Source organism: Polypterus senegalus, chromosome 12 (assembly GCF_016835505.1).
Source record: "Polypterus senegalus isolate Bchr_013 chromosome 12, ASM1683550v1, whole genome shotgun sequence".
NCBI classification, from domain to species: Eukaryota; Metazoa; Chordata; class Cladistia; order Polypteriformes; family Polypteridae; genus Polypterus; species Polypterus senegalus.
In genome coordinates, this window is record NC_053165.1 from 149859179 (window position 1) to 149882095 (window position 22917).

At 41.4% G+C, this 22917-nt stretch overlaps 1 protein-coding gene and 1 non-coding gene across 3 annotated transcripts in view; one reads left to right on the plus strand and one right to left on the minus strand.

The window, feature by feature from the left end:
• The window catches only part of fam214a (family with sequence similarity 214 member A), a 63017-nt gene extending 61589 nt beyond the window's left edge, over positions 1 to 1428 (plus strand). For both annotated transcript variants that reach the window (XM_039770288.1, XM_039770287.1), the window contains exon 12: positions 995 to 1428. In XM_039770288.1, coding sequence (XP_039626222.1) covers positions 995 to 1148 — 154 coding nt within the window. In that variant the 3' untranslated portion in view covers positions 1149 to 1428. The remainder of the gene's footprint in view (positions 1 to 994) is intronic.
• Positions 1429 to 22662: 21234 nt separating this feature from the next.
• Positions 22663 to 22735, minus strand: trnar-ucg. The gene has a single exon. It is a non-coding gene; the product is annotated as a tRNA-Arg (tRNA).
• Between the last annotated feature and the right edge of the window lie 182 nt (positions 22736 to 22917).

Here is a 22917-nt window from a genome sequence, read left to right on the forward strand (position 1 = left end):
TGGTCATGCAAATAGATGGAGTACGGAAAATGTTCTGCCTTTTCAGTACTGATGTGACATGTCTCCTTCTCAGGTATGCAGTAAAGTGAGGTTTAGGAAATATTAGTGAAAACTAACAAAATAAAAGCATGTTTCTGTAGAAGGGATGACCCCCAAAAAAATGAAATACAGACCATCTGGAAAATACCTGAAACATGTGGCCTTTAGTGGTGATCAACTAATGTCCCAGGTGCAAACAAATGAAAACCACAAACTACTTAAACCACTTGGCTCTGAGTAGCTATCTCTAAATCCCAACAATACGGTCGGCTCCATTACCACTCCCAACTTGTTATATAATACATGAAGTTGTCTGGGCCCCTTTTAATGGCCATTTGTGTGTTCTGACAAGTTGAGACAATAGTAAATGCAGATTGCTTGTCATAATTTGTGTTTAGATAATAAACTGCACTTTTTAAGCTGGCAGAAACAAACTCTAGCCTTGGGTTCTTTTTTTTTAATATAAAGGAACCACACCACCAGACCCAAAAAATCTGGTACCTGGGCACTCTGGAGACTTGCATTATTTAACTCATACATTTGGCACAATAACCAATTTCTGATTGAGTTTTAAGAGAGCTGGCTAATTCCAATTTTTAGCCAGTTGATTGGCCATTCACTAGCAGAACTGGTTACATTTTGATCAAAAAATCCACAAATTAACATTCAGTCATGTTGGTTTAAATGTTACTTTTATAGATAACTCTACATTTTAAAATGATTGTGTGTCAATCTTCACATAGGTGATCAAATGCAGTACATCCAGCAGATTTTTCAGTAACTTCATAGACTTATGCTTGCATATGATAAATGTACTGTAGTATTGTGAAAAAGTGCCTTTTATGAAATACAGAATGATGGATGCTGTATATTTCACCTTTATGGCATTTCATGTAGGGTAAATGTTTCAAACTATAAGGCATCTTAATAATCCTAAACTGTTTGTATTTTACAGGTTCCAGAGCACTAAATCTGGAAAAATCTACCTCCATACAGACATAAGGCTCCTGTTTTCTCGCAAATCTATGGAAGTTGACAGTGGTGCTGCATACGAACTCAAATCATACACTGAAGCCCCAGCTAATCCTCCATTTTCTCCAAGATGCTGATCTATAAAGGAGAATGCGCCTTCTTGTTTAGTTTTCCCCTTATTTTAACAAAAGGAAAATTTTGTTAACCCAATTTATCACAATTGACAAATGTTTGTTGTTTTATAATAGTGAAAAGGCAAGGAATATTTGTATAGTTGTGATGAGAAGAACACTGTGCGTTTCCAAAATGAGTGGGAAAATTAGTCATACTTTATTTTATTTTTTTTTTTGTACTGTTACAGAGTCACTTAATTGGAATTGTTGCAATAGACTATTAAAGAGAAAAAAAAAACCCTATTTAGTGTTTACATAGCTTTGTCACTTAATATTTTCAGATGCTACATATGGTGGTTGTCTTAGCATTATGTAGTACAAAAGATGTATGTAAACTCGTACTATGTATGAGAGAGAGAGAGAGCGCGCAGTACTCCTTGTGAAAAGGTTTACAAATGCGGGACATAGACTGGCACAGGACATACCTGGGCCTTGCCCTGCCTTTTCTTACTCTTAACATCTTATCCTGGTGATAGATGAATGTTTACAAAAAGTATTCACCCCATTACAGTTGTCGTTTATCATTATAATTATACAACATTGAGTTACAGTGGATTTAATTTGCCTTATTTTGGTCACTGGATTATCAGAAAAAGATTCTTTAATGTCAAAAGTGAAAAATGGATCTCTGCAAAATGGTCTAAATTACAGATAGAGAATAGTTGAATAATTAACATCCCTAACTCATCACTGGTGTAGCAAACTGGTTTTAAAAGTCACAATTAATTCAGTGAACATCACCTATCTGGAGATTCACTTGACTTTAGTATAAATAAATGCCACTGTATGTGGAAGTTCTAACTTGTATTGAGGCAGTATGGTGAGCTAACATGCATGATAAACACAAAACAAGACACTGGTTAACTCTGGCTAGCAGAAGCCACCATACCACCTGTACTTCAGAACAGGTCACCCACCTGAAGCGAAGCGTGTTCAGACCCAGCCGCTACTTGGATAGGAGACCAACCAGGAAAAGCTTTGGGTTGCTGCTGGTAGAGGTGTTGGTGAGGCCAGCAGGGGCCACTTACCCGGTAGTCGGCGTGTGGATCTCCATGCCCCAGTGCAGTAATTGGTGACATTGTGCTTCAGATGAGACATAAAACCAAGGTTTTGACACACCATGGTAAGAAAAGATACCTGGGCATCCCTTGACGTAAAACCAAGGTTTTGACCCACCACGGTAAGAATCCTTTGTAAGGAGAAGGGTGTATCCACTGTCCTTGTTAAATTTCCCACCATGGCCTAGTCATTGAGGCCCCTGTAATCATCCTCAGTGTCTAACTGGCTCCCTTTCATCACTTTACCATCTTAATAGCTTGTGTGTGGTGAACATATGGGCGTAATGATGGCTGCCATTGCTTCATCCAGATAGGTACTACACATCTCACTTTGAGTAGTGAGAAAAGCACTGTATAAATGTAATGAATTACTATTAAAAAAGTCAGGGGTTGTAAAAGAGAAAATGTCCAAATCGCTGTGAATCCAGTTAAATTAACCATGAAGTAGAAACAGTATGGCAGAGCTAGAAATCTGTAAATCTAAAACAAATGAGAGGCCACCAGGAGTTGCAAGCTACAGTGAGTCCTACTGGCAAAGAGAAATGCACTGGTTTATTATTTAAAAAAAAAACTATACAGTGCATTGTTCATGAGATTGTCACTAACATCTTTCTCTTTTGTCCCCGATTCCAGGTTCATGCCTACCTAGATAACCATCTACAGGCTTCTGTTTTCATTGTGTTAGTCTGGGTTTGTGTGCGTGGGCTCAACATGGTAGAGGGTCCATTGACTTTTGCAGCACAGTTTTGTCCAGGTCAGACATTTGTATACTTGAATTGCCTAATCCTCCAGTACCTGGATGGAGACCTGCATAACCCAATCTTTGCTCTTCTGAAGTGCAATAAAGTTGATTTTTTATTTATTTTATTTTTTTTTAAAAACATGATGTTGAGCTGCAATTGGCTTATGATGTGCCGTAACAAAAGTCACTTGCCAGGTTTCTTTCCCCTTGTCCACAAAAGCATGTCCGCTCCTTGCTTACAGACTAAGCTCATAACGACAGTCCTAAAATGCCATCAAAACAAACCGTATATCTGCATGTTGGGGAAATAAAAGTCAAAACATTAGAAATCCAAACAATGTGAACTATTGTTTCTTAAAACTCCCCCCCGTGACCCAGTCTTGCCCTTAGTGTCTTCAAGACCCAGTCCATGACAACCGTCAGAATTGAGAATCCTCTTTAATAAAAGCCCTGTGCGCATCCAGGTGTCCGTGTGTGTGTCTTATGGTGAAGTGCGCATGCGCGCGGCCGCGACACACATCGCACCGTGCCCCACCCATGAGCACGGCACCTTGGACGCACACACACTTTTGAAGCTGGACACACAGTGAATGGCCTATCCGTGACAGCGCACAATAAGCTAATAAAGCCCACACACTGGAAGCTGGGCACACAGTGAATGGCCTTGCCGCAGCACCACATGATAAGCAAATAAGACATCATTGCTGGGGAGAGTGCTGATTAGGTAGTCGCGGCCGCGCACATAAAAGCCGTTGCTGGGTAGACGCGACACGTACAATAATCAGCTACACGCCAGCACAGATTAAAATACTTGCTGGGGAGACAACACAGTCACGATTATCAACTGCACGCCACACATTACATCAGTTACTTGGGACACTCTGCTGATTGCCCACTGTTGTGACGGAAAATTAAAGTCATACGCCTATTACAGACATCAAAGCCAGTATTACTGTCAGAGAAAATTAGAGGCATTTTACAGAAATAAAAACCAGTATTACTGCGAGAGAAATTTAAAGGCACACAATACACTGACGCATATTACAGCCACATACAAGCCAGTATTACTGTAAGAGAAAATATTACGGACATATCTACAAACAACATGCCACCCAAAATAAAAAAAGCACACGTCAAGTAGGACAAAAGACACAGACAATCAAATCCTATATAAGCAACATCTCTTGGAAGAACGGTCAGCTCAACAAGTAAACATCAACAAAACAAAGGCTGAAAGACAAAGAAAAATAGGAGCAAATAGATCGATTGGAGAAAAAGAAAATGAGCGTCAGAAAAACGCTAAAAGAGAAAGACTCGGAAGAGCGAACCTTACAAAAAGTTGCCATTTACTTGCCAGAACCAGCATTCAGCCACGGTCAGTTATATGTTGCCTTATCAAGAGTTAGAAGTTTTCCAGATGTTGTTGTGAAGGTTGTAGATGGTCCTGAACAAGGCAAACTGTTGCCAAACTCAGACCGAATATTTACAAGAAATGTCTATAATGAAATTGTATAGAAAAATCTCATGAGGTAAAAAAAATAGAAAATTTTTCCTAAATATCTTCTTCAGATATTGTGTATTACAGATTATTACAAAGTTTTACACTAAGGCAATATTAATTATACTTACTGTATTGTCATATACGTTTCTATTTTATTTTTAGTATTATTTTACTTTAGGCTTCTTGCAAAACTATTTTTGACAAAAAAAAAAAAAGACAAACAGAATGAGGTCAGGGTCCCTTGCCATTTAATATAGACTGATCCTACTAATGTTTATGCAGTACTTTTCTAGCGCCCGTTATTGTAACGGGCTTAATGTCTAGTTGTTAATGTTGCTTACTTAAACTGCCCAAGGAGGACACTTCACCATAGCGGCCATACCACCTGCACATCAGAAGAGGTCCGTCACCTGAAGCTACGCACATTCAGGCCCCATTGGTACTTGGATAGGGGACCAATTGTGGAAAAGCTTGTGTTGCTGCTGGAAGAGTTGTTGGCGAGGCCAGCAGGGGGCACTTACCCTGTGGTCTGTGTGTGGATCCCAATGCCCCAGTGCAGTGACAGGGGATACCGTGCTGGTGCCATCCTTCAGGTGAGATGTGAAACTGAAGTCCTGACTCTCTCTAGTCATTAAAAGTCCTTGGGCATTCTTTTGTTAAGAGTTGGGGGTATCCCAATGTCCTGGTTAAATATCCCACCATGGCCTGGTCATTCTGGTCCCCTAGTCATCCCTTCACCACCTAATAGCTCATGTATGGTGAATGTACTGGCACACAAATGGCTGATGTCGCATCATTCAGGTGGGTGCTGCACATTACTGGTGGTTGAAGTGGCTCCCCACTCACTATTTAAAGCGCAATGTAAAGAATTGTTATCACTGTTGCAAACAACACAAGACTATTACTTTGGAAGATGGCAAGAAGACGACAACAAAGAATGAGCATCAGTCTGGAAGCGTTTATAATGTGTTATTAATTCATGTATCTGTCTTTTTTAATTTTTATTTAAATGAACATCTCAAATGGAAAAAAGAAAAATTATTGGACTTCTGTCCTGTGATGCGTGGACATTTTGTTGAGTCTCCAGATGTTTGTTCTGCTGGTAGAGTTGGTAATTGCAGTCCTAAAAATGCATTAGAGACCAAAAACTCGAAGCTTCACAGTGCATGGAGCACACATACCATCAAACTCATTTGAAGAATCCAAAAAATCGAAACGGTGGTCCCTATGTAAAGGGCATCCCAGTGGGGGGAGTTGTGAAGCGGCTGACGGATGGGACAAGCAGTTTGCCATGTAGTGAGATTTTCCTGTAGAGGAAACCCAGTAATGTGCTCAATTGTTCATTTTGGTGTGGGAAAATATGGAGCGGGTCACATTTTTAAAAATGCATTTCACTCCTCCGCAGCAAAGTACGCGGGCGGCATAAATAGATTTTACTTCTACCTTCGCTACACTGCTACAGCAGAAAAACAGGTACAGTGGTGCTTGAAAGTTTGTGAACCCTTTAGAATTTTCTGTATTTCTGCATAAATATGACCTAAAACATCACCAGATTTTCACTCAAGTCCTAAAAGTAGATAAAGAGAAACCAGTTAAACAAATGAGACAAAAATATTATACTTGGTCATTTATTTATTAAGGAAAATGATCGAATATTACATATTTGTGAGTGGCAAAAGTATGTGAACCTCACGGATGATCAGTTAGTTTGAAGGTGAAATTCGAGTCGGGTGTTTTCAATCAATGGGATGCCAATCAGGTGTGAGTGGGCACCCTGTGTTATTCAAAGAACAGGATCTATCAAAGTCTGCCCTTCACAACACATGATTGTGGAAGTGTATCATGGCACAAACAAAGGAGATTTCTGAGGACCTCACAATAAGAGTTGTTGATGCTCATCAGGCTGTAAAAGGTTACCAAACCATCTCTAAAGAGTTTGGACTCCACCAATCCACAGTCAGACAGATTGTGTACAAATGGAGGAAATTCAAGACCATTGTTACCCTCCCCAGGAGTGGTCGACCAACAAAGATCACTCCAAGAGCAAGTAGTGTAATAGTCGGCGAGGTCACAAAGGACCCCAGGGTAACTTCTAAGCAACTGAAGGCCTCTCTCACATTGGCTAATGTTCATGTTCATGAGTCCACCATCAGGACAACACTGAACAACAATGGTGTGCATGGCAGGGTTGCAAGAAGAAAGCCACTGCGCTCCAAAAAAAACATTGCTGCTTGTCTGCAGTTTGCTAAAGATCACGTGGACAAACCAGAAGGCTATTGGAAGAATGTTTTGTGGACGGATGAGACCAAAACAGAACTTTCTGGTTTAAAAAAAGGATTATGTTTGGAGAAAGGAAAACACTGCATTCCAGCATAAGAACCTTATCCCATCTGTGAAACATGGTGGTGGTAGTATCATGGTTTGGGCCTGTTTTGCTGCATCTGGGCCAGGACGGCTTGCCTTCATTGATGGAACAATGAATTCTGAATTATATCAGAGAATTCTAAAGGAAAATGTCAGGACATCTGTCCATGAACTGAACCTCAAGAGAAGGTGGGTCATGCAGCAAGACAACGACCCTAAACACACAAGTTGTTCCACCAAAGAATGGATAAAGAAGAATAAAGTTCATGTTTTGGAATGGCCAAGTCAAAGTCCTGACCTTAATCCAATCGAAATGTTGTGGAAGGACCTGAAGTGAGCAGTTCATGTGAGGAAATCCACCAACATCCCAGAGTTGAAGCTGTTCTGTACGGAGCAATGGGCTCGGTGTGCCGGAATGATCAGAAGTTACCAGAAACGTTTAATTGCAGTTATTGGGGGGGTCACACCAGATACTGAAAGCAAAGGTTCACATACTTTTGCCACTCACAAATATGTAATATGTGATCATTTTCCTTAATAAATAAATGACCAAGTATAATATTTTTGTCTCATTTGTTTAACTGGTTTCTCTTTATCTACTTTTAGGACTTGAGTGAAAATCTGATGATGTTTTAGGTCATATTTATGCTGAAATATAGAAAATTCTAAAGGGTTCACAAACTTTCAAGCACCACTGTAAATGCAAAGTGTGAACGAGGCTTCAGAGTTGAATATTCCTCATTTTTCATTACAAAGAAACCTCGTTTTCACATTGGCGAAATTACCTGCAAAGCTAATTGTAGAGTCCGTTTGACTAAACCCGTCTGTTTCACTCATCACTATAGCCAACTTTCCCGACAAAATGAATGTGACAGTAATAAACCTATAAAAATGTTCATTAGAAAAGGGAGTGTTGCAGGTAGTGAGTGAAAAATACTGTACGCTCACTGGCCACTTTATTAGGTACACCTGTTCAGCTGCTTGTTAATCCAAATATCTAATCGGCCAATCACATGGCAGCATCTCAGTGCATTTCAGCACGTAGACGTTGTCAAGACGACTTGCTGACGTTCACACCAAGCAGAATGGGAAAGGAAGGATGATTGAAGTGACTTTAAACATGGCATGGTCATTGGTGCCAGAGTATTGCAGAAACTGCTGATCTACTGGGGTTTTCACATGCAACCATCTCTAGGGTTTACAGAGAATGGTCTGAAAAAGGGAATATATCAGACAGTGGCAGATCTCTGGGTGGAAACAAGAGGTCAGAGGAAAACGGCCAGACTGGTCTGAGATGAAAGAAAGGCAACAGGAACTCAAATAAACACTTGTTACGACCAAGGTGTGCAGAAGAGAATCTCTGAACACACAACCCGTCAAACATTGAAGTAGGTGGGCTACAGCAGCAGGAGACCACACCGGGTGCCACTCCTGTCGGCTAAGAACAGGCAACTGATACTACAATTAACGTGAGCTCACCAAAACTGGACAATAGAAGATTGGAAAAACGTTGCCTGGTCTGACAAGTCGCAATTTCTGCTGTGACATTTGGTTGGTTGGGTCAGAATTTGGCGTTAACAACATGAAAGCATGAGTCCGTCCTGCCTTGTATCAACGGTTCAAGCTGGTGGTCATGTTGTAATGGTGTGGGGGATATTTTCTTGGCACACTTTGGGCCCCTCAGTACCAACTGAGCATTGTTTAACATTTTTAAGGGCTGAATATTTTTTCCAAAAAACAGTTTTCTGAAAAGTAATGTCTTCACACAGAAATCAAAATAAAACATCTGTTGCTGCATGCTGTGGCTGACAGTTTGCCAAGAATGTGCGGGGCAGGCTTGCTGCCAGGCTGTCTTCGTGTGGCTGGGGCAGCACCAGCGGTCATGGTCACAATGCATTACAATCTGGTTTCTACTACTTATCATTCTAAGTGGCAGTCCTCCGTGCTGAACATTGCTCTAGGTGTGTCAGCTACATGAACCTGTTCCGCACCACGATTGGAGACCAATCAGCTGAAGCTGGAACCTCACGTTTGTTTTCGATCTTTTGTATCAAAATCGGAGTCCGACGAGTCATAGTCCAATTCAGAGATAATAGGCAAAACGTCATCCACGGAGTATTTTGCTTTACGCATTCGCTTTGATCTCTTGCCAGATGTTAGTGCCATTTCTGCGCGCCTTGCTACTCACGCGAGCACAGGAAATCTCGGTCAAAACCAATTAAGTTTGTGGTATAGCGGGTCCGCGGCTTCCGAAAAAAGGTCGGTTTTTAAATTCGTATAGCCGTGTCGTTCTCCGTGGGCACGATTGCACGACCGCGGGGAGTTAATGAGGTGATTGGAGCGAGTCGCACCTGCACGTGTGGGTGTGGTCGTTCTTGTTTGCCCCATTGGCTTCCTGCGGTGTGTAATTAAGACGCTGTGCCCACGGAGGCAGAGGTGTATGTATATATAAACGGAGGAGCAGAGAGGGAGGGGATAAATTGTGGAAAAAAAGAGAGATCGAGGAAGTAAAAAAAAAAATTTTTTAAATATATAATGAGGTGAAAAGTCAGTCTAGGTGAGAGGATCTGGCCACTTCAAGTTCAAAAATATTAATTCATTGTTTACCTGGGTCTTTAGTCTATGATTCGCTCACCAAGCCTCTTATCTGACAAGTTTTCAGGCTTGAGTCGTTCGTTCATCACGTGACAGCCCAATTGGCTAACCAAGGTAGTCTGAGCCGGAAAAAGAATTGATTGGTTCATCTCTCCAGTCTTCGAGTTTGAGTCGTTTGTTCACCACGTCACAGCTCCATAAGCTTAACCTATGCAGTCTGAGCCGGAAAAAGAATTGATTAGTTTATTCCTCAGAGTCGTTCAAAATTGGAGTAAAAATGAACACTGCTATAGAATAGTGTACGATTATTAACTATAAGTACTTTTTAATTGTAGGCTTGGATTATTTTATTATATAGCCTAGTGTTTGTTTACTGGTAGACAAAGACAATGAAAGGACAAATTAATCAATAATTTATTTGTAACAGGATTATTTATTTATAAAATAACACACCACAGATACTCAAGAAACAGTAACAAAATCATAGTGACGGAAATTGACAGACCTTTTTTTATTTATGAGAAAATAAGTTTTAGATATTTTTGATAATTTTATGATAATTTCTAAATATGATCCAACATACAACAAATGGAATTTTACGTTAGTATGTGATTGAGGTACTGAGCCGGTAAGTGGTCACGTGACAAAAGGTCGCACGACTCGAAAGACTCGAGGAATGAACTAATCAATTCTCTTTCTGGTGTTCTTACGATTTGTCCTACTTTGTCGAAGTATCCTACCGTTGTTTATTGTAAGTCGTAACATTAAACTTATAACGTTATACCATGTCATCATTTAACATGTTGTATTTAGAAGTCGTCTATCAAATTTATGGAAATGTTAACATTTCTCAATTGATTCTATATGCATCATTTAATGCCCGAAAGAGACACAGCCTGATGCAAAGATTTCACAAGACAGTCATTACTCGTGTATGGATACAATGGCCTGTACAAGATTAAAAGTCAAAAATGCAAAATATACAACTTATAAAATGTTGACAATAAATACCTATGCATTAAACTGTAATAAATGCATTAATGTAGTAAGGCTAGGTTGCGTGATTTTGGTCTGCGCATGCGTAGTATCAGTGAGTAGATCATTTCGATGGGTAGGATGTTTCGTTAGAACACCGGCTCAGGCTGCATAGGTTAAGCTTATGGGGCTGTCACGTGATGAACGAACGACTCCAACCCGAAGACTCGAGAGATTAACTAATCAATTCTGTTTCCGGCTCAGACTGCATGCTAGGTTATGGGGCTGTCACGTGATGAACGAACGACTCGAAAAACCCGAAGACTTGAAACATGTGAATCAATAATTCCAATACAGAAACTATAGGAAGTTGCGCAAATGCACATGCGCGACTGAACGAATCCCTCCCACGAGATGACTCGTTCTTCCCGAGTCACATTAAAGATTCGTTCAAAACGAACGAATCGTTCAAGAACGACCCATCACTACTTGGAAAGTGGAGCTGGGGCCCCACGAAGGAGCGTTAGATGCTGACGCGCTCTTGGGGGCTAGTTCGCCCCACTGACAATTAGCGAGTGGGGTGAGCAGGAGAGGTGTCATCCCGTCCGATCTGAGGAGCGACTACGGGTGCGCGAAAGATCACGGGAGGAGAGCCAACCTCATCGGTCTAGCAGTGACGTCCGTTTCGAGGCCAAGACGGAGGTTGACAGAAGAAGCTCGTGGCTGTTGGGTCTCCGCGGCTGCGAGTAACGGTGAGCCGGGGAGAGAGTTAGATGGAGGTGGGCCAGAGAAAGAAACAAGGGAGTGAGAGACTGCATTTTTAATTTCTACATTTTTAACCTCGGATTTTAAAGGATTTATTTATTGTTGATGGTTTTAACCCCACAGGGCACTTGGTTTTTACGGATTTATTTATTTATGGAACTTGAAGCTCTGCACTTTTTTTTTGTTTTTGATTGTTTTAAATAAAGCACTGTTTCACTTTTGGAATATATCCCCTGGCTTTGAGAGGTCTTTCCCCATTTTGTCAGCTCATCTTGGTGACATTATCGACGGTGTTGGGTTCAGGGTTCCCAAATGGACGAAGAGAGTATGGAAGAGAACCCGCATCGTCACCAAGTTAACTTTCCTTCTAGCAACAAGAGCCCAACTAAAACATAACGGTTGGTTTTGTCACAGTTTACAGACAATTGCCATTATCAACTCCTCCTTTTCACAAGAGTTGACATCAGCCCTGAAAGAGTTAAATGCCACAGCCTACCTGAGTAGTGTTGCTGACCACATCCATCCCTTTATGACCGCAGTGTACCCATCTTCTGATGACTTATTCCAGCAGGATAACGTATCGCGTCTCAAAGCTCAAATCACTTCAAACTGATTTCTTGAACATGACGACGAATCCACTGGACTCAAATGGCCTCCACACTCACCAGACCGCAATCCAATAGAGCACCTTTGGGATGAGGTGGAACAGAAGATTTGCATCATGGATGTGCAGCCGACAAATCTGCAGCAACTGCGTGATGCTCTCATGTCAATATGGACCAGAATCCCTGAGGAATATTTCGAGCACCTTGTTGAATCGATGACACAGAGACGTTATGAAGGCAAAAGGGGGTCCAACCGGGTTACTAACAAGTTGTACCTCATAAAGTGGCCAGTGAGTGTATACCACCTTTCAGGACCTCCAAGCAGCCAAGGCAGTGTTTTTTCGAACGAGGCAATATACAGACGACATTGGATTTGAGGAATCGGATTTTGGTGTGGTGACTACATTTTTCATCCACAATCCAGGGTCATAGGAGCCAGGAGCCTCCTTGGAAGTGCTGTGTGCAAGATGTGATCCAAATCCAGAACGATGCCAGTTTCATTACTCTTCTGTCCAGTCATCCATTTTTCAAACCGATTTAATCCAATTCAAGTCCTGGGGGCCATCTTGACAGCTTCTCCAGATGGAATGCAGGTTTCCTTATTTGTTCATCCATTTTGAACCACTCTTAATCTAGTACAGGGTTCTTCTACAATTTATTGGCAGCACTGTGTACAGAACAAAGTCCAAATCCTTCACTATCTTCAAATTAGGAACTTTGTTAAACAGAACCTGCCCGATTTTCCTTATCTTGCACCCTCCTCCAGGCTGGAGAAAATATTGCTCAATTTCAAGGACTCAGACACCATCTCTGCAATATATAAAATTATTTTACAGTCCCTCCCTTTCAAAGATCCAAGAGGACAATGGGAAAAAGGTCTCTTAATCAATATATCAGAAAAGGAGTGGAAAGTAGCAATGCAGAGAATTCACTCGAGCTCCATATGCGCAAAGCATACAATTATACAACTCAAAATGATATATCGAGCACATCTGTCTCGACTAAAACTCTCCAAAATGTTTCCAGGTCAAGATCCAACTTGCGAACGCTGCAATCAAGTGGCAGCCTCACTGGGTCACATGTTCTGGGCCTGCACCAAATTAACATCATTCTAGACCAAAATGTTTAATTACCTTTCAGACAGCCTTGGGGTCACAATCCCTCCTAACCCATTAACAGCCGTGTTTGGTGGGCTCACAGGCGGCTTAAAGTGGAGAAAGACAAACAAACTGTGATTGCATTCACTACACTCTTGGCACGCCGACTTAGTTTGCTAAACTGGAAGAACCCAAACTCTCCTCTTTTAAGTCAATGGGAAACCAATGTTTTATATTATCTGAAATTGGAAAGAATCAAATATTCAGTTAGAGGATCGGCACAGAATTTTTTCAAAACCTGGCAGGATGTAATCTATACTACTAAAAGGCAAAGCCCTCACTGACTGACTCACTCATCACTAATTTCATTTAGAAATTCTACGCGTAACGGTCATAACGGTCGACAACGTCCGCCATGTTGAACTTTCTTATTCATAGCCCCATCTTCACGAAATTTGGTAGGCGGCTTCCCTGTGCTAACTGAAACCGATGTACGTACTTATTTCGGTGGTATGATGCCACTGTTGGCCGCCATATTGAACTTTCCAATGTCACAAATTCTCCAACTTCCCGTGTAGGTAGAAGGCTGAAATTTGACAGGCTCATTCCTTACAGGTTACTTACAAAAGTTAAGCAGGTTTCATTTCTAAATTCTACACGTAACGGTCATAACGGCAGACAACATCCGCCATGTTAAACTTTCTTATTCATGGCCCCATCTTCACGAAATTTGGTAGGTGGCTTCCCTGCGCTAACTGAAACCGATGTACATATTTATTTCAGTGGTATGACACCACTGTCGGCCGCCATATTGAACTTTCCAACGTCACAAATTCTCCAACTTCCCGTGTAGGTAGAAGGCTGAAATTTGGCAGGCTCATTCCTTACAGCTTACTTACAAAAGTTAAGCAGGTTTCATTTCGAAATTCCACACGTAACGGTCATAACAGTCGACAACATCCGCCATGTTAAACTTTCTTATTCATGGCTCCACCTTCACGAAATTTGGTAGGCGGCTTCCCTGCGCTAACTGAAACCGATGTACGTATTTATTTCAGTGGTATGACACCACTGTCGGCCGCCATATTGAACTTTCCAACGTCACAAATTCTCCAACTTCCCGTGTAGGTAGAAGGCTGAAATTTGGCAGGCTCATTCCTTACAGGTTACTTACAAAAGTTAAGCAGGTTTCATTTCGAAATTCTATGAGTAACGGTCATAACTGAATACTACTTACATAAATATATACGCCCATAGCCTGCAGTTCGGTCGCCGTGTGAGGCGGAGTTGCGTCCCCCATCACCACGCCTCCCACGTAGTTGGCTGCCTGCCCATATAAGGCCATCCGTCTGCAGCACTAATCTCTTATTTATAAACGCCGCAAATATATTCACATGTACTTAACCTACAGTATATTACAACTATATACACATATAAATCAGACACCCAGACACACACAATCCCCCCACGTTCCCCAGTCCTTTATCTGAACTTTCTTTTAAAAGTTTATAATCACACAGCCTGCAGTGAATCCGGCGACCAATCCTGATGCGCACCGTGGACGTATTTACTTAATTTACATGTAAAGAAGCGATCTCACGGCAAAGCCCTCACTGACTCCTCACTAATTCTCCCACTTTCCATATATGTGGGAAGCTGAAATTTTGCGTGCTCATTCCTTGCAGTGTACTTATAAAAGTTAGGTATGGTTCATGTCCTATTACAACACCCAAGGGGGGAAAACGGGTGTACCCCCTAAACTGTATATATAGATAGGGGAAACCCCTCCTTACTATTTGTGCTACTTCCAATTTTCCCATGCTCATCCTTCACACTGTACTTACAAACGTTTAGTATGTTTCATTTCGTGCTGTGCCCCATAATGAACTTTTGAAAATAATGTCTTCTTTTTGGCGGTTCTCACCATTACGCCATAAGGAAGTTTAGGAACTGAGCTCTCCTTTTGGCGGTTTCATTCCTTATTTCCATTAAAAGAGGATTTATTGTACACACAAGGACCACCCCTGGTCCCCCTTCCTTTTTCCACACGGCCGCTGTCCACACACCTACCACATGATAGGCTCCCTGCCTATATATATTAATGACATCCTGTGCTCATGTGCCTCCTCACTCGCTTCCTTACTGTCCTCAGCTGTTCGTGCCCACTGCTCCCTTCTTCTTTACTCCACTGCTTCAAGCCTGGTATTGTTCTCCTTGCTTCACGTCTGCCTGCTGGTGACTACTGCCTTTTTGTTTACTCCACCGATTTACTACGAAACTTACAGCCACCAAAACTTTGTAATGGCACCAGGCTTCAGATCGAATCTCTGCAAAAGAACCTCATTGAGGCAACTGTCTTCACTGAAACAGGCTCAGAGAAGACTGTATTTATTCCTCGCATCCCTCTCATACCCTCTGACCTCCCATTCCAGTTCAGACGCCTCCGATTTCCAGTAAGGGTCTGCTTCGCTATGACAATAAATGAGTCACAGGGCCAGACTCTAAAAAAGGTCGCCACTGACTTGACACAAGATTGCTTCTCACATGGCCAACTGTACGTTGCATGCTCAAGAGTAAGCTCAGCAGACATTTTACAGTCTGAGGGCAGAACTGCACGTGTTGTTTACAAAGAGATCCTTACATCCTAAAAATGTGTATTTCTCATACACAACATTTACAATCATACTCATCATTCTCAATAGTAAAATAAGCCTACGACAATTACATTGACAATCATGTTACGTTATTTTTAAAATGTTACCTTTTTTTCATAACTTCTTTAACACACTACTTCTCCGCTGCGAAGCGAGGGTATTTTACTAGTCTATACTAATAAAAGGCAAAGCCCTCACTGACTGACTGACTCACTCACTCACTGACTCATCACTAATTCTCCAACTTTCCGTATAGGTAGAAGGCTGATATTTGGCAGGCTTATTCCTTACAGCTTACTTACAAAAGTTAATTAGGTTTCATTTCGAAATTCTACGCGTAACGGTCATAACGGTCAACCACGTCCGCCATGTTGAACTTTCTTATTTATGGCTCCATCTTCACGAAATTTGGTAGGCGGCTTCCCTGCGTTAACCAAAACCAATGTACGTACTTATTTCGGTGGTATGATGCCACTGTCGGACGCCATATTGAACTTTCCAATGTCACTAATTCTCCAACTTCCCGTGTAGGTAGAAGGCTGAAATTTGGCAGGCTCATTCCTTACAACCCCCATGACCCTGTATTCGGATTCAGCGGGTTAGATAATGGATGGATGGATGGATGGATGGATTCCTTACAACTTACTTACAAAAGTTGGGCAGGTTTCATTTCAAAATTCTACACGTAACGGTCATAACAGTCGACAAAGTCCGCCAGGTTGAACTTTCTTATTTATGGCCCCATCTTCACGAAATTTGGTAGGCGGCTTCCCTGCGCTAACTGAAACCTTTGTATGTATTTATTTCAGTGATATGACGCCACTGTCGGCCGTCATATTGAACTTTCCAACATCATTAATTCTCCAACTTCCCGTATAGGAAATTTGGCAGGCTTATTCCTTACAGCTTACTTACAAAAGTTAATTAGGTTTCATTTCGAAATTCTACGCGTAACGGTCATAACGGTCGACCACGTCCGCCATGTTGAACTTTCTTATTTATGGCCCCATCTTCACGAAATTTGGTAGGCGGCTTCCCTGCGCTAACCAAAACCGATGTACGTACTTATTTCGGTGGTATGATGCCACTGTCGGACGCCATATTGAACTTTCCAACGTCACTAATTCTCCAACTTCCCGTGTAGGTAGAAGGCTGAAATTTGGCAGGCCCATTCCTTACAACTTACTTACAAAAGTTGGGCAGGTTTCATTTCAAAATTCTACGCGTAACGGTCATAACAGTCGACAAAGTCCGCCAAGTTGAACTTTCTTATTTATGGCCCCATCTTCATGAAATTTGGTAGGCGGCTTCCCTGCACTAACTGAAACCGATGTATGTATTTATTTCAGTGATATGACGCCACTGTCGGCCGCCATATTGAACTTTCCAACATCATTAATTCTCCAACTTCCCGTATAGGAAATTTGGCAGGCTTATTCCTTACAGCTTACTTACAAAAGTTAATTAGGTTTCATTTAGAAATTCTACGCGTAACGGTTATAACGGTCGACCACGTCCGCCATGTTGAACTTTCTTATTTATGGCCCCATCTTCACGAAATTTGGTAGGCGGCTTCCCTGCGCTAACCAAAACCGATGTACATACTTATTTCGGTGGTATGACACCAATGTCGGCCGCCATATTGAACTTTCCAACGTCACTAATTCTCCAACTTACCGTGTAGGTAGAAGGCTGAAATTTGGCAGGCTCATTCCTTACAGGTTACTTACAAAAGTTAATTAGGTTTCATTTAGAAATTCTACGCATGGCCAACTGTACGTTGCATGCTCAAGAGTAAGCTTAGCGCACGGCTTGGTCATATTACAACCTACAACCGGAGGGCCGAACTGACAACGTAGCATACAAAGAGATCCTTAACAAATAACTATTGGTATATTTTCCCTCAGTTTAAAAAGGGTTTACTTTTCTTCTTAATAAAAATGTTAAGGCAGTACTTCGCCGCTTCAAAGTGCGGGTATTTTGCTAGTCAATAATATTTTAGAATAAGCTCTTAAAGCACAGAGGAAGCAATTCTTTCCACATTTCTTTTTCTTCTCCATTCATCTCTATTGCCCTTTTAAACAAATCAATTTAGGTATGTTTACAAGCTTTAAGTTTTACTCCGTTGGCCATGCTCTCTTTCTTATTGGTGGGGGTTAAGTTTTATTCATCCTATTTTTTTTTTTTTGTAAAAGTTGATTTATTTGTATGGAATGATTACAATAAAATTAATAAAATTAAACAAAAAAAAAAAAAAAAGGTCCAAATCCTGCTGGGGCACCAGTGCCTGAATCTATCAAGCACCACAGAGCAGGAAAACGGTCCTAAGTGGCTCAAACATCTCAAGAGTGGTTCCTACTTTTAGGAATAGGAGGGACAGCGTGTTATTACTTCTCTTAATTTAGGAAACTACTCCAACAACAACAACAACATTTATTTCTATAGCACATTTTCATACAAAAAGTAGCTCAAAGTGCTTTACATAATGAAGAATTGAAAAATTAAAGTCACAATAAGAAAACAAAATAAGTCAACATTAATTAACATAGAATAAGAGTAAGGTCCAATGGCCAGGGTGGACAGAAAAAACAAAAAAAAACTCCAGACGGCTGGAGAAAAAAATAAATCTGTAGGGATTCCAGACCATGAGACCACCGGCCCAGTCCCCTCTGGGCATTCTACCTAACATAAATGAAAGAGTCCTCTTTGGATTTAGGGTTCTCACGGAAGGACTTGATGATGATGGTCACATAGACTTCTGCCTTTTAATCCATCCATCATTGTTGGAGCATCATGAAGCTTTGAGTAGGTGGTGGTAGCGCAGGCCACCACCACAAAGAAACCAGAAAAAGAAACAGAAGAGAGAGTAGGGGTCCGACCTTTACCTGGATTCAAGAGAGTTTGTAAGAGATCATTGAGCCTGACTTTTATTTATTTATTTTTGTTATTTGGTACACTTTATTAATCCCCTGAGGGGAAATTGTCTTTTCGCGCGACCTTTGGAGATCCGAGCACAGCGTTATCTCAGCTAATTCAGGCTCTGGCCCCCTGTAACTCTGAATTGAGTTAAGATATGTGAATACATCGTGACGCACGACTTACTGTCTTACAACCGTGAGAAGACGCCGAGTCCAAAGGCTTCAAGAAAACCAACATTATTCCACTCAAAACAGGAACAGACAAGGTGTGAATTCATTCAAATGGGAGCTACCACTTCAATACATTAGGAGCGTGACAGACGGGCACACAACACACATTTATTATGGTGGAGCAGGGCCGGACTGGGAACTAACCCAGGCCACACAATAAACATCAATTTTCGAGCACAGCCAAGTCAGGTTGGGGAGCATGCATCGGTACAGTGTGTTGCAGCACCCACTACACAATAAAACAACTTGGGATCCCAGTTGGCAACCCCCCAGGCAGACCACCTTCCAGAAATGACCCTCTATCTGCCGCAGCTAGGTGTTACGTGGGCGAGCCCCTGGGCCTGGTCCAGCTACTCGGGTCCCCAACAATGAGGATCTTACGAGCCGGATCACCCTCAGGTAATCGCGCCACATGGCCGTAGTGCCGTAACTGACGTAACTGCCATGAGCAACACAAAGTCAAACCAACGATACCCAAGGATTTTCCGGAGAGACACAGTACCAAAGACACAGGCTCAAAAAACCAACAACCCATCAGAACACCCAGACACAGCAAATGAACACGGGGCCAGGTCAGTGGCCAGGTTAGAATGTTCCCCACATGCAACCATTTTAAAGTCACTTCCTTTTAAAGATCACAGAGTACAGTAGGAAAAGGATCTCTTACTCAACATTTCAGAAAAGAAGTGGAAGGCAGCCATGCCCGGAAATCATTCGAGCTCCGCATGTGCAAAGTATTCAATTATTCAACTCAAAATCTTTTATCGAGCACATCTCCCTCGTTGTTTCCAGGGCAAGATCCAACCTGCGAACGTTGCAATCGAGCCCCAACCTCACTGGGTCACATGTTTTGGGCAGGCGCCAAATTAACATCATTCTGGACCAAAAATGTTTAAATGCCTATCAGACAGCCTTGGTGTCACAATCCCTCGTAACCCACTAACAGTTGTGTTTGGTGGGCACCCAGATGGGCTTAAATAGAGAAGGACAAACAAACTGTAATGGCCTTTACTTCACATAGACTTATCTGGCTCAGTTGAAAAAAATCCTAGCCCTCCTCTGTTAAGTCAGTGGGTAACTGATCTTCTTATACAATCTTATATTATTAGAATCCTAACTAGGAAAAGAAAATCCGAACACATTTCTCCAGTTTTAATGTCACTACACTGGTTGCCTGTGTCATTCAGAATTTACTTTAAAATACTGCTTATGGTTTATAAAGCCTTAAATAATCTCGCTCCATCTTATATATCGGAATGTCTGACACGTTATATTCCAAATCGTAACCTTAGATCTTCAAATGAGTGTCTCCTTAGAATTCCAAGAACAAAACTTAAAAGAAGTGGTGAGGCGGCCATCTGATGTTATGCACCTAAAATCTGGAATAGTCTGCCAATAGGAATTCGCCTGGCTGATAAGGTGGAGCTCTTTAAAACACTGCTGAAAACACATTACTTTAACATGGCCTTCTCATAACTTCATTTTAATCTTAATTTAACTTTATCCTGATGCTCTATATGTTCAATTTCCTCAAAATAACTATTCATGGTGGCTCTAAAATTGGTACTGACCCCAACTCTCTCTTCTGTTTCTTTTGCGCCACCTCCACCCACTCAAAGCTTCATGAGACTCCAACAATGATGGACGGATTAAAAGGCAGAAGTCTACGTGACCATCATCATCATCAAGCCCTTCTGTGAGAACCCTAAATCCAAAGAGGACTGTTTCATTTATATTAGGTAGAATGCCCAGAGGGGACTGGGTGGTCTCATGGTCTGGAATCCTACAGATTTTATTTTTTCTCCAGCCGTCTGGAGTTTTTGTTTTTCTGTCCCCCTGGCCATTGAACCTTACTCTTATTCGATGTTAATTAATGTTGATTTATTTTGTTTTATAATTGTGTCTTTCATTTTTCTATTCTTTAATATGTAAAGCACTTTGAGCTACTGTTTGTATGAAAATGTGCTATAGAAATAAATGTTGTTATAATACACTACCATGGCTGTTCGTTTGTCTGTCCAGGATTTGAAATCACCTGTTAGCTCGCAAACCGTTTGACCGATTGACCTGAAATTTGGCACACATATACTACGTGACGTCTACTATCCGCTGATTTTTATTACTCTTTTTATTTTTACTTTATTGCAGAATCAACTCACGGCAGTGCGCAGCAGGGCGGCCGTGCGGCGCATGCGTATGTGCATCGTTCTCATTCCCTACCATCTTCGCGGTCACTTCCCCTACCTCTTCATATCTTTAATCACTCTTGAGGCAGATTGTGGTGCTTAAGTGAAAATTTAAGAAAAACGTACCAAGTAATTGCAACACAAAAACTAACTTAGTCAGTTTTAACGTGAAAACATGTTGTAGACGAAAGAAGAGAAGCAGCGGGCCGCTGGGGTGGAGACAAGAAGAGCAGCTCAGGAAGCAGCAATCGCATCAGCCTCTGAGCAAACAAATGGTAAACGTTCAGAGAAAGAGGATGAAAACTGTGAGTCAAGTGTATTATAACGTGTGCCATTACTGGTGTTATATATTATTTGAAATTGGAAACAATCAAGTTGGCTGGGATTGGCTCCAGCAGACCCCCGTGACCCTGTGTTCGGATTCAGCGGGTTAGAAAATGGATGGATGGAAACAATCAAATTCTTACTTAGAGGATCTGTGCAAAACTTTCTTAAATCCCGGCAGGATCTAATCAATAACGTTTTAGAATAAACATTTATATTGGGGTTTGTTCCTGCCTTGTGCCCTGTGCTGGCTGGGATTGGCTCCAGCAGACCCCCATGACCCTGTAGTTAGGATATAGCGGGTTGGAGAATGACTGACTGACTGACTGACTGACCATTCAGGTGTGATTACAGTGCACATTGTAGACTTTCATTGAAGTGGATGAGTTGTTGGATTTGTAATTTTAAACTGTGGAGCCATATGGTAAATCAAGGACAAATGGGTCTTTGTACCGAATATTATGGAGGGCACTGTAGATTTGTGTGTAAACTATTCCAATCTCATTCATTACACTTACTGGGTCATTCGGGCACCACTTAATAAAGAGTAGGAATCTGCCCCAGACAGGACAGCAGTACTTTTTAGGGTACATCTACCATTTAGTTACACAATAACAAATATCCATGTGTCTAGATAACAATTTTTAAACCACATTAATCTATGTCAGACTAAAACTAGCAATAGATCGGGTGCCAGTCCACTTCAGGACACACTTTAAGGCGACCTCTCACACCAGTTGCTCTTAATAATAATAATAATAATGGTCAGAAAGGTTCTCGGATCTTGTGCGGGTTTCATTCTCAGGTTTTCTTTGTTTCCACTTACTACCATTTGGAAGGTGCCTTGAATTATACATTGTATTGGAAGATGATATATCAATAACTGTAATTCTTGGATCCTGCCTTGGTCTTCCTTCAGCTGCTCCAGTTTGACTCCCAATCCAACCCACACCTAATGTGTGTGTTGGTGTGTCTGTGAATTTGCCAGCAATTTACTGGCAGCCTATCCAGTGTTGTTTGTGCCCAGCAGTGCCAGAATTGCCTCCAGGTGCCCTAAAACCTTAAATATGGGTAAGCAGAGAGTTTGAGAATGTGATAATATGTTTAATAATGATTCTTAACATCTTTCCAGTCATCTATACATACATCAGTTTCCTTAAACTACTCAATCCAGGGCAAGGTTGCAAGAAAGATGGAGCTTAACGTTATACCTGTATAAATAAGATTTTTTTTTCCAAGTGTGAGTTGTTGTAGTTGTTACTACCACCTACAAGTCAGTTGACTGACTGACAGTAGCAGCTCTCTCTTATCCAACGCAGAAGTTCTTATGAGTGGTTAGGGATGTGCTGTTTGTTTTATTATATCATTTACATTTATCGAGCTTTTATAACGTTTTAACATTCCTTTGAAGACATATAAAGCATCAACTATCTATTTATGGTGGTTATTAAGAAAAATAAAAACGACCACGAAGGGACTCGAACCCTCAATCTTCTGATCCGAAGTCAGACGCCTTATCCATTAGGCCACGCGGTCTGTTGAATAAGCGTTTTGTTTTCACCCTTATGAATATCTGACGTCAACCTCCCTGCGCCTCTGTGAATGAAGTATAAAATGCAAACTACATTTCCCAAAAACCTTTGCGGCAAAACGTTTGTAGCTTTTTTATTTAGATATTATAAGATTTGCAAAAAACGAATAGACGATACGACAGGCAA